Source organism: Pristis pectinata, chromosome 16 (assembly GCF_009764475.1).
Source record: "Pristis pectinata isolate sPriPec2 chromosome 16, sPriPec2.1.pri, whole genome shotgun sequence".
Lineage (NCBI taxonomy): Eukaryota > Metazoa > Chordata > Chondrichthyes > Rhinopristiformes > Pristidae > Pristis > Pristis pectinata.
This window is the reverse complement of record NC_067420.1, coordinates 43803995-43815309: the sequence shown is the minus strand read 5'-3', so window position 1 is coordinate 43815309 and position 11315 is coordinate 43803995. Positions and strand designations below refer to the sequence as shown.

General features: G+C 48.1%; 2 protein-coding genes across 3 annotated transcripts in view; both read right to left on the bottom strand.

Moving 5' to 3' along the window:
* LOC127579057 (DENN domain-containing protein 3-like) overlaps positions 1 to 11315 on the bottom strand; it is a 743140-nt gene that overhangs the window by 566916 nt on the left and 164909 nt on the right. The window lies entirely within an intron of this gene.
* LOC127579086 (regulating synaptic membrane exocytosis protein 4-like) overlaps positions 1 to 11315 on the bottom strand; it is an 84135-nt gene that overhangs the window by 20636 nt on the left and 52184 nt on the right. The window contains exons 5-7 of one of the 2 annotated variants that reach the window (XM_052031722.1): positions 5886 to 6026; positions 3663 to 3764; positions 2241 to 2380 (exon numbers count right to left, since the gene is read on the bottom strand). In XM_052031722.1, coding sequence (XP_051887682.1) covers positions 2241 to 2380; positions 3663 to 3764; positions 5886 to 6026 — 383 coding nt within the window. The remainder of the gene's footprint in view (positions 1 to 2240; positions 2381 to 3662; positions 3765 to 5885; positions 6027 to 11315) is intronic. The other variant, XM_052031723.1, reaches the window with a different exon arrangement.

Below are 11315 nucleotides of genomic sequence, written 5' to 3'. Positions count from 1 at the left end.
TTTGTTGTTTTGCAGCAGCAGTACAGTGCAAAGACACAAAAATCTATACATTACAAAAATAAACAATAGTGTTAAAAAAAGGTATAACAAGGTAGTGTTCATGAGTTCATGGACCATTCAGGAATCTGATAGCGGAGGGGAAGAAGCTGTTCCTGAAACATTGAGTGTGGGTCTTCAGGCTCCTATACCTCCTCCCCAATGGTAGTAACAAGAAGAGGGCGTGTCCCAGATGGGAGGGTCCTTCGTGATAGATGCCGCCTTCTTGAGGCACCGCCTCTTGAAGATGTCCTCGATGGTGGGGAGGGTTGTGCCCGTGATGGAGCTGGTGTGACGGAGACTATAACCATACACAATACTTCAGGTGAGGTTGCCGTAGCCCTTTACCACTGCTGCTTCTAGTTCTGATGCTGTGGGGAGTGTGACTCACAGACCTTGACTGTGGGGTCAATGTGGGCACCAGGGGGACTGATCAGCAGGATAGAGGAGGTAGAACTCCCCCCCCCACCCCAGAACCTGGCTGGACAAAAACAGAGAAGGTGCAAGGATGGTGTGCAACAATGCCAAGTCCTGCGACTGCAGCAAGATGCAATACATGCAACACCTTGGAGCGACCCAGTGGTGCAGCTAGTGGTGCCACTGCCTCACAGGTCCAGTGATCTGGGTTCAATCCTGATCTTGGGTACTGTCCGTGTGGAGTTTACACGTTCTCCCCATGACCGGGTGGGTTTCCCCCCTGAACGCTCCGGTTTCACCCCACATCCCAAAGACGTGCAGGCTAGTTGATTAATTGGCCGCTGTAAACTAACACATCAGGCAGAAGGTACAGGAGCCTGAGGGCACGTACCACCAGGCTCAAGGACAGCTTCTATCCCACTGTGATAAGATTATTGAACAGTTCCCTTATACAATGAGATGGACTCTTGACCTCATGATCTACCTTGTTGTGACCTTGCACCTTATTGCACTGCACTTCCTCTGTAGCTGTGACACTTTACTCTGTACTGTTATTGTTTTTACCTGTACTGCATCAATGAACTCTGTATTAACCCAGTGTAACTGCACTGTGTAATGAATTGACCTATATGATCGGTATGCAAGACAAGCTTTTCACTGTACCTCGGTACAGGTGACAATAATAAACCAATACCAATGTGCAGGTGGGTGGTAGAATCTGGGGGCAGTTGACGTGAATGTAGGGAGAATACAATGGGATTGGTGTAAATGGGTGCTTGACAGCCGGCACAGACTCGATAGGCCTGTCTGACTCTTTGAGCAACACAGTTCACACTGACACAACTCTCCTGCGGGAGGTAGAGGGTCACACGGCATGGAAACAGATCCACCTGTCCACACGGTGAAGATAAAAGGTCCAAAGCCACTGGTTAGATGGAGCAGGGTGGTTTCCTGTGTCTTGGCCAACCTTTCTCAATCAACATCCCTAAAGAATTATCTGCTACTCATCACAAAACATCAAATACTGGAGGGCACAGCTTTCAGGTGAGAGGGAGAAAGTCTAAAAGAGATTTACCGGGCAGGCTTTTCTTACATAGAGCGGTGGGTGCCTGGAACAGGCTGCTGGGGGAGGTGCTGGAAGCAGAGACGACAGTAATGTTTAAGAGGTATTAAGACAAACTGGCAGGGAATGGAGACATATGGACAGCGAGCAGGCAGATAGGATTAGATTGGTATCATGGTCGGTGCAGACATGGTGGGCCGAAGGGCCTGTTCCTGTGTACGTTCCTAGTCACTCTCTGCGGAGACCCACTAGGATCAAACATCATGTGGAGAGATTCAACCCTCAAGCCCACTGTACCAGCTCCTTGAGGAGTCTCAAGGAATCTCCCACTGTGACTAACCACTGAGCCTCTTCCAACTAAGCAGCACCTTTGAAGTAGAAAAGCATCTAAAGATGCTTCACGGGGACAAAAATTGGCACACACAATTTCACTGGTAAACACACAAACACTTGTGCACACTCTTCATTCACACACTAGCACAGTTACTCCCAGCTGTGCTGTACACTTACACAAGTGCAGCTGTGTACAAGTGTGTTTGCAGGTGAAAGTATATGTACTTGCACACTTGTGCACACTCACTCACTTGCATGCGTGCACAGTGCACGGCCTCTAGTACTCTAACCCTGGCCTGTGGAACTGCAGCTCTGTGTGTGTCGTTAGTGCTCACTCCATCCCTGCTTCCACACAGTGCCTGAGGTTCATCAAACCCGCACCTGCACTGACCTGCAAGATCTTGCCCTGTGGGCTCTCGTTGAAGACCAGGATCTGATGGTACAGGGGGTCCAGAGACTTGTGTGCGCTCTTGGTTTTCTTTTTTGCAATGCAAACCCCATTCTCCAGAAGGTAGAGTTTAATATAAGCAGCTGGAAGAGGAGGAAACAGATCAGGCACCCCAGCCCAGGCAGAGCTCATCAAGGGCAGGAATGAGTATCTCGCAGTGTTTGGTGGGATGGGCATCCACAGAAGCTCAAAGCCACTCGCTGGAGCATTGGTTCTTCAGAGACCCTTCAATGGCAGAGGATGGATTCCTGAGATGGTCCCAAGACCGCCAGCACCCCACCCCCAGCCCACCGACAACAACCCCAGAAGTAGGGGGGTGGGAAGTGCGGGGTTCGTGAAGGCAACTGGATAATTGAGGGGGTCAGTGTGTTATTGATGTGGGCGGTGGTTTATTGATGGGGTGGCCGATTACTGATGAGGGAAGGTAGATTATTGATGTGCAGATTATTGATGAGCAGGGAGGTTTATTGACAGGGGAAGATTTTTGATAAGGAGGCGGATTTTTGATGAGGGACGGTTTATTGATTGGGGGGGTTGATTATTGATGGGGAGGCCATATTATTGATGGGGGTATGCAAATTATTGACCTGGGAAATGGTTTATCGCCAGCTTCCACCAACTTGGTCAGTCAAAGGGACTGTGTGTGTGTGTGTGTGTGTGTGTGGGGGGGGGGGGATTGTCGTAAAAGCCCACCTGGTCCACTCAGGTCCTTTGGAGAAGGAACTTGCCCCTCCTGGTGCAGCCTGGCCTCTGGTGACTCCAGGCCCACACTGACATGGAGGATTCGTGGGAGATCTCAGTTGTAGTAATTCTGCAGTGTTATGAGGTGATCCAACGCCCTCACCTCAAGAGCAAGGGAGCCCGGTGAACAAATGCCGGCCTTAGCAACGATGCCAACAATTAACGATACAACTGAGAGGTGAATTGTTCCATGGAGACACCGGAGACCGCAGACGCTGGAATCTGGAGCAACACACCACCTGCTGGAGGAACTCAGCGGGTCGAGCAGTGTCGCTGGCAGGAAAGGAATTGTTGACATTTTGGGTTGACAATTCCCTCAGGACGTCCTGATGTGGGGCTTCGACCTGAAACATTGACAATTCCTTTCCTCCCACAGATGCTGCTCGACCCACTGAGTTCCCCCAGCAGATCATTTGTAGCAGGTGAGTTGTTCCAGCTAGTGGTGTGGGAACCTTGAGGAGCAGGAGAGTACCCAGGGAGCGGGAGCTTACCTGGGCAGCGGGAGTGTATCCGGGGAGCGGGAGTGTAGCTGGGGAGCGGGAGTGTACCTGGGGAGCGGGTGTGTACCTGGGGAGCGGGTGTGTACCTGGGGAGCAGGAGCTTACCTGGGGAGCGGGAGCGTACCTGGCAGAGTCTTGGTCCCTGGTTTCGGGGTGAGCCCACGGGCTTGAATCACCTCCACCTCAAGCTGCCCATCCCGTTCCAGAATTCCTATTTCAACGTCACCTGTCAGGAAATAGAGAGAGGGCTGAGTATTTACTGCGACCTGGGGAAGGGGTGGAGAAAGAGAGAGGAGGATACATCCATGTGTCTCGTGTCTCTGTCAGGATGTCCCAAACACTCTGTAGTGTAGACACAGTCTTCATGTATGAAACCTGGCACCCAGCTCTAGGTCAGCAAGGTCCCACAGACAACAATGTGATAAAGAACAGATAATCTGATTGAGAAATGAACACCAGCCCAGGATTCTGAGATCTGCCTCGTTCTGCGAGTACACTAGGTCCTTTAATGTTCTATCCTAAAGATGGCCAATGACGTAGTCCCTCAGTACCGCCCCTCCCACAGTGTAGCCCTCCCTCAGTACTGACCTGAGTGCCTCATTCTATGCAGAACTGATGAACAGTGGACTAAATGGGACAAGGCAGAAAACCAGGCTGGCATGGGACTAGATGGGCCAAAGGGCCTGTCTCTGTGCTGTAGTGCTCTATGACCTCTAAGTGTGGTCATCTCTCGCAACCTTCTGACTCACAGATGAGAGTGCTGTCCACTGACCCAAATCCATCACAACATTAAAGCTTAAAAATAGATTTTATCGTGAACTTTTTAGTTGCTCCTATTATTACAGTAGGCTCCCTGGCAGAGTTGTGTAAGGTATGGTAGATGTGATTTAATTAATTGCATCACAAACCATGAAACCAAAATCAGAGTGTTTTTGTCAGCAGAGTTCGTCAGTGCTGACCATCTGCTGTTGTGAGATTAGCATCTTTCTCAACAAACTGAAATAAAATCAAACAAGAAATTTATTTTAAATTGATTGAAATTTTGGAGTTGGATGAAAGTCATGCTGAAGGTTATTCTGTCTCAAGTGGTTGGCAAAGAACAAGAGGAGGCAGCAGTTGGTTGGTTGTCATCAGATTTTTGGTGAATGGCTTCTTCAAGGTGGATTCAGAATTGTTGGCCAGTTAGAAATTTGAGGAAAAGTGGGGATAAATATTGGGATGTGTGGGGGCCACTGTTTGTGTAGGTTGTCAAAGAGTACAGCAGCATGTCGATCAGCTGGAAATTTGGGCGGAGAAAAGGCAGATGGAGTTTAATCCGGACAAGTGTGAGGTGATGACTCTGGGAGGGCAAATACAAGAGGAAGGTATACTGTAAATGGCAGGAGCATTGATGTACAGAGGGATCTTGGGGCACAAGTCCACAGCTCCCTGAAAGTGGCAACACAAGTTGATAGAGCAATAAAGAAGGTATGTGGCACACTGCTATCATTGGTGGGGGCACTGAGTATAAAAATCAGGAAGTCATGTTACAGCTGTATAAAACTTTGGTGAGGCCACACTTGGAGTGTTGTGTGCAGTTCTGGTCACCACCCCCCCCCCCCCACCCTTACAGGAAGGATGTGGAGGCCTTGGAGAAGGTGCAGAAGAGGTTCACCAGGATGTTGACACAAGAGGCTGCAGGTGCTGGATTCTCGACATCGACATCGGGTCTCAACCCAAAACGTTGACCACCTCTTTGCCTCCACAGATGCTGCCTGACCCAACTGAGTTCCCCCAGCTGTTCTTCACCAGAATGTTGTCCGGATTGGAGAGTATGTGCTATAAGGAGAGGTTGGACAAGCTTGGGTCGTTTTCTCTGGAGCGTCGGAGGCTGAGGGGAGACCTGATATTTATAAAATGATGAGGGCCACAGATAGGGTAGACAGTCAGAATCTTTTCGCCAGGGCAGAAAAGTCAAATACTAGAAGGTGTAGTTTTAAAGTGGGAGGGAAAAGCTTAAAGGTGACGTGTGAGGCATTTTCTTTATCCACACAGAGCGCGGTGGGTGCCTGGAACGGGCTGCCAGACGAGGTGGTGGAAGCAGATACAATAGCGACTTTTAAGAGGCATTTAGACAGACAGATGAACAGGCAGAGAGTGGAGGAGATATGGACCATGTGCAGGCAGGTGGGATTAGTTTGATTTGCATCATGGTCAGTGTAGATAATGTGGGCTGAACCACCTTTCCTGAGTTGTACTGTTCAATGTTCTAACACTGTATGGGGCTGTTTTCTACTTAGAAATTTCCATTTAATTCAACATCAGTGAACGGCTTTGTTCGAGGCGCAGAACATAGTCTTGCACTGACCCCGTGTGGTAGAAAACGGAACTGTGGCTGGATCAGAGACAACTCGCGGAACATCGGGCGACCCTGAGGATCTTACAGTGATGCTCCAAGGCTGCAGGACTCTTGGTGCAGTTGCTTTCAAACAACAGACCCGACAAAAATCTATAAAAAACACAAAGGAAGGTCCAGACAGGTCTACAAGTGTAGATACACCCCTGGGCGGTTCTGATCATCCAGCTGCAATATTTTTCTCTCTGCACCAGCACTACCTGACTTGCAATTCATGGCTTTTACATTCCTTTGTCTGTGTTTTCTCTCACCCTCTCTCTCTCTACTAGAGGGCATGCATTTAAGGTGAGAGGGGGTAAGCTTAAAGGAGATGTGCAGGGCAAGTTTTACCCAGAGAGTGGTGCCTATAATGCACTGCCAGGGGTGGTGGTGGAGGCAGATACAATAGAAACATTTAATGGACTCTTAGACAGGCACATGAATAGAATGGAGGGATACGGACATTGTGCAGGCAGAAGGGAATAGTTTAGCTAGGCATTTAATTACTAGTTTAATTAGTTCGGCACAACATCGTGGGCCGAAGGGCCTGTTCCTGCGCTGTACTGTTTTAATTTCCCCAGTAGCTTATCACCAAGGAAACCCTGGTCTCATCTGAGCAGATCTGCCCTCCCACACCCTTTGAAAATTAAATCCGTTTTCTCTGACAAAGACTCTTCAGCCTGAAGCTGAACTGCTTCTCTCTCCACAGACATTGCCCGATCTGCTGAGTGTTTCCACATTTTGTCTTATTCCCTATAGGACACTTGTTAAAACACTTTGGAGGATTGTGTCCAGTTCTGGTCACTGCACTTTAGAAAGGAGTTCATCCCCCTCCTAAGAGCATTGAGTACAGAAGTTGGGACTTTATGTTGCAGTTATACAGTACATTGGTGAGGCCGCACTTGGAGTACTATGTATGGTTTTTGTCACCCTGTTATAGGACAGACATGGTTAAGCTGGAAAGAGTGCAGAGAGGATTTACGAAGATGCTGAGAGGGACTGAGGGACAAGGGGGACTGAGTTATAGGGAGAGGTTGGGCAGACTAGGATTTTATTCCTTAGAATGTAGGAGAATAAAGGGTAACTTTATAGAGGTGTATAAAATCATGAGTAGTGTGGATAGGGTGAATGCACACAGTCTTTTTCCCAGAGAAGAGAACTAAAAACTAGAAGGCAGAGGTTTAAGGTGGAAGGTGAAAGATTTAAAAGGGACCCGAGGGGCAACTTCTTAACGCAGAGGGTGGTGAGTGTATGGAACGAGCTGCCAGAGGAAGTGGTTGAGGCAGGTACAACAACAACATTCAAAAGACATTTGGATCAGTACATAGACAGGAGAGGTTTGGACGGATATGGGCCAAACACAGGCAAATGGGACTAGCACCATGGTCAGCATGGACAAGCTGGGCCGAAGGGCCTGTTTCCATGCTGTATTACTCTAGGACTCTAAGGATGCCCTGGTGAGGTTGTTGGAAAGATTGCTGAGTACAGGAAGGTTACACTGTTGGAGCTGCAATGTTCTACCATGGATCAAAGAAAGCAGTGAGGAGATTTGGGAAAGGGCCCATTACTGGATGGGTCAAGAACCAGAGGACACTCATTGAAAGGAATGTGCAGAAGAAACAAGGGAGTTGTGAGCAGGAACTGTTTTACACAGAATGCTGATGATCAGAACTCCTTCCTGAGATGGGGATGGAAATAGGGTCTTCAGAAGGGAACTGGATCAGCACTGGAGAGGGAGTCATTTACAGGGCCACAGAGAAGGAGCAGGGGAATGGGCTCCATGAAGCAGCACAGACTTGATGGGCTGAATGGACTCATTCAGGGTTGCAGCAATTCCGTGATGGCACCAGTTTAACAGATTGGAGAGGATCCAGGAGACTCTGAGCTGGAGACTGGGACACGTGGCCCAGCTTGTCTGCTGGATGATGCCTCTGCCTTAGGGAAGCTGTGCTGGTTCCTGACCGGAACACAGATCCTATCACATAAGACGTCAAGGCCTTTGTAGATAATATGGGGATCTCCTGGGCAACTTCCTTCACCCAAGGGGATTTGGTGAGATCTTTCCTGGTCATACACTCACTCACCGGCCCAGGACTTTACATCCCTCCAGCTGCAGGGGAGGGTGGGACGGGAAACATCTGGACACAATATCTAGATGTGATGGTTTCCCTTCAATGTATTCAGTGGGACAATCAGTTAAAGGTTCCTTCCCGTCGTGACATCGACCACGGCAACAGAGCCTTCCTGCGGACTTTCCACTCTTTAGTTAAACTGCTGACCTCACACCCCGGGAACGGCAAAGAGTTTAGCGGAGTGCACAGATTTATAGATTGGTTTAACTATGGAGATGAAGCAATTTAATAAAAAAAGAAATAAGGCAAGAGAAGGTCAGAGATCAGGGAGAAGGAATCAGGTATTACATTACAAAGAGAGCAAGAGCAGTGGTCAGCAAGGAATGTGTGGCACATTCTGTTTCATTTAATGATCCTCGGTCAATGAAACCAGACCCCTGGTCAAGTTATCTCCAGAAGAACAACCAAGGATTATCTGATGTCACAGCCTATAGGAGCCTATTGACCACAAATCAATGGAAATGGTGTGAAAATTGGAGAGATGTAGACACAAACATTCACTGCTAAATATCAATTCCACCCTCAGTGTCCACCCACTCCTCCTAAAACACGCAGCAATGTTCTTTTTCTATTAATGTACATGTGGGCTGCTGTTCCCTACAACACACACGTGTTGTGTAACACCATAATTTCCACAAGAGTTGCTATTCCCTAAGGTGTACACAGGAGCTGCCAGAGGTGTTGAAGGCAGATGCTATGACAATGTTTAAAAGGTGTTTGGACAGGCACTTGGACGGGAAAGGCCTAGGCGGACACGAGCCCAATGTGGGCAATGGGACTAGTGTAGGTAGGCATCAGGGTTGATATGGACTAGGTGGGCTGAAGGGCCGTACGATATGATTCTACAATGTACACAGTGTCTACTAGGCTGCAGAACAAACACAGGCATTGCTGTTCCCTGTAATGTACACAGGGGCTGCTGTTGTCTGTAACGTACACGGGGGCTGCTGTTCTCCGTAATGGACACGGAGGCTGCTGTTCCCCGTAATGTATACAGGCGCCTGAAGCAGGGTCTTGACCCTTAACGTCAACCATGGCTTTGCCTGCACAGATGCTGCTTGACCCACTGAGTTCCACTCGCTCGCCCCTCCCTGTTTTTTGCTCCTGATTCCTGCGTCTGCCGTCTCTTGTGTCTACACAGGGGCTGCTGGTCGCTATAATTTATGCTGGGGCTGTTTGTTTTATATACAGCACTCATGGTGGCTGTGATCATGTAATATATACAGGAGATGCTGCTTTTTATAATTTACACAATAAAAGCTCTGCATCTTACGCATTCTGTCGCATTTCCTTTTCTGGCAGATTTGGGCTTCAAGCCCCAACTTATCACCTTCCTTGCCAACATAATGCCACCCTAAAGCATATTTTTGCTGAAACATTCTCCTTCTGGGAGGATTACAGAATCCTCTCAAAATGAAGAGCTAGTTTATGATAGACACCTTCACCTGCTGCATGTCCAACACACTGCCGGGAAAGGTGACAACTGATTGGTAAATTTGGTAAATTGGTTTATTATTGTCACATGTACCGAGGTCCAGTGACAAACTTGTCTTGCATACCGACCATACATATCAATTCATTACACAGTGCACTGAGGTAGTACAAGGGAAAACGATAACAGAATGCAGAATAAAGTGTTACAGTTACAGAGAAAGTGCAGTGCAGGCAGACAATAAGGTGCAAGGTCATGACGAGGTAGGGTCCATCTTATCGTTCAATAGTCTTATAACAGGATAGAAGCTGTCCTTGAGCCTGGTGGTCTATGTGTGGTACCACGTTGAAGAGATTCATTACAGTTACAATGTCATACAACACAGAAACGGGCCCTTCGGCCCACCTCATCCATGCTGACCAAGATGTCTGTCTGAGATAGTCCCATTTGCCTGCATTTGGCTCATATATTTTCTATCCATGCATCTGTTCAAATATATTTTAAACATTGTAATTGTACCCCTCTCTGTGTCTTCCTCTGGCAGCTCGTTCCATATACCCACCACGCTGTGTGTGGAAAAATTTGCCCCTCAAGTTCCTATTAAATCTTTCCTCTCTCACCTTAAACCTGTGCCCTCTAATTTTAGACTTCCCTGCCTTGGGGAAAAGGCTGTGACCCTCCACCTTATCTACACCCTTCATGATTTATAAACCTCTACAAGGTCACCCCGCAGCCTCCTTCGCTTCAGGAAAAACAGTCCCAGCCTGTCCAGCCTCTCCTTATAACTCAAGCCCTCCAGTCCCGGTAACATCCTCAGGAACATTTTCTGCACCCTCTCCAGCTGGTTTCAAGTCATGCAGCTGGTAGAGCCACTGCCTCAGCTCCAGAGACCCAGGTTCAATCCTGACCTCTGGTGCTGCCTGTGTGGAGTTTGCATGTTCTCTGTGACCACATTCCTCCTACATCCCAAAGAAGCAGCATGTGGTTGGAATCTGGAACGCAGATCTGGTGGAGGCAAGTTCCATTGTAGACTTCAGAGGAAGTGGACAAATAAATGGTGAAGAAAAGTTTACAGGACGATGGAGAATGGTCCAGGGGATGGAGTTAGAGAGTTCTGGTTTCCTCCCACATCCCAAAGACGTGCAGCTCAGTGGGTAAAGTTGTGTAAATGAGTGGTAGGGTCTGGGGGCAATTGATGAGAATATAGAGAGCATCGATTATGGGGAATGGTTTTACTGTTCCAATTGTGTTCTTTCTTGTAAAACTTGTGTATAATTTATGTTTAATTTATGGTTTTCTTGTGAGTGCTGCTTATCTGATGCTATGTGCCTGCGATGCTGCTGCAAGTAAGTTTTTCATTGCACCTGTGCATGCATGGACTTGTGCACATAAGATAGCTTTATTAGTCACAGGTACATCGAAACACACAGTGAAATGCATCTTTTGCATAGAGTGTTCTGGGGGCAGCCCGCAAGTGTCGCCACGCTTCCGGCACCAGCATAGCACGCCCACAACTTCCTAACCCGTACGTCTTTGGAATGTGGGTGGAAACCGGAGCACCCGGAGGAAACCCACGCAGACACGGGGAGAACGTACAAACTCCTTACAGACAGCGGTCAGAATTGAACCTGGGTCGTTATGACGATAAACTTGACTTTGAAGTTAGTGGGGATGAAGGATTGCTCTTGTAAGCCAGCCCAAACTCGGTGGGCTGAATGACCTCCCTTTCTGTCACAGGGAAATAAGGAAATTATGAATAGAAAGGAATTAAGGACAATGGAAGTCTTATCAAATCTGCTCAGTCCTAAAGAAATTCAGAGAGTAGTTTGGGTGCAGGAG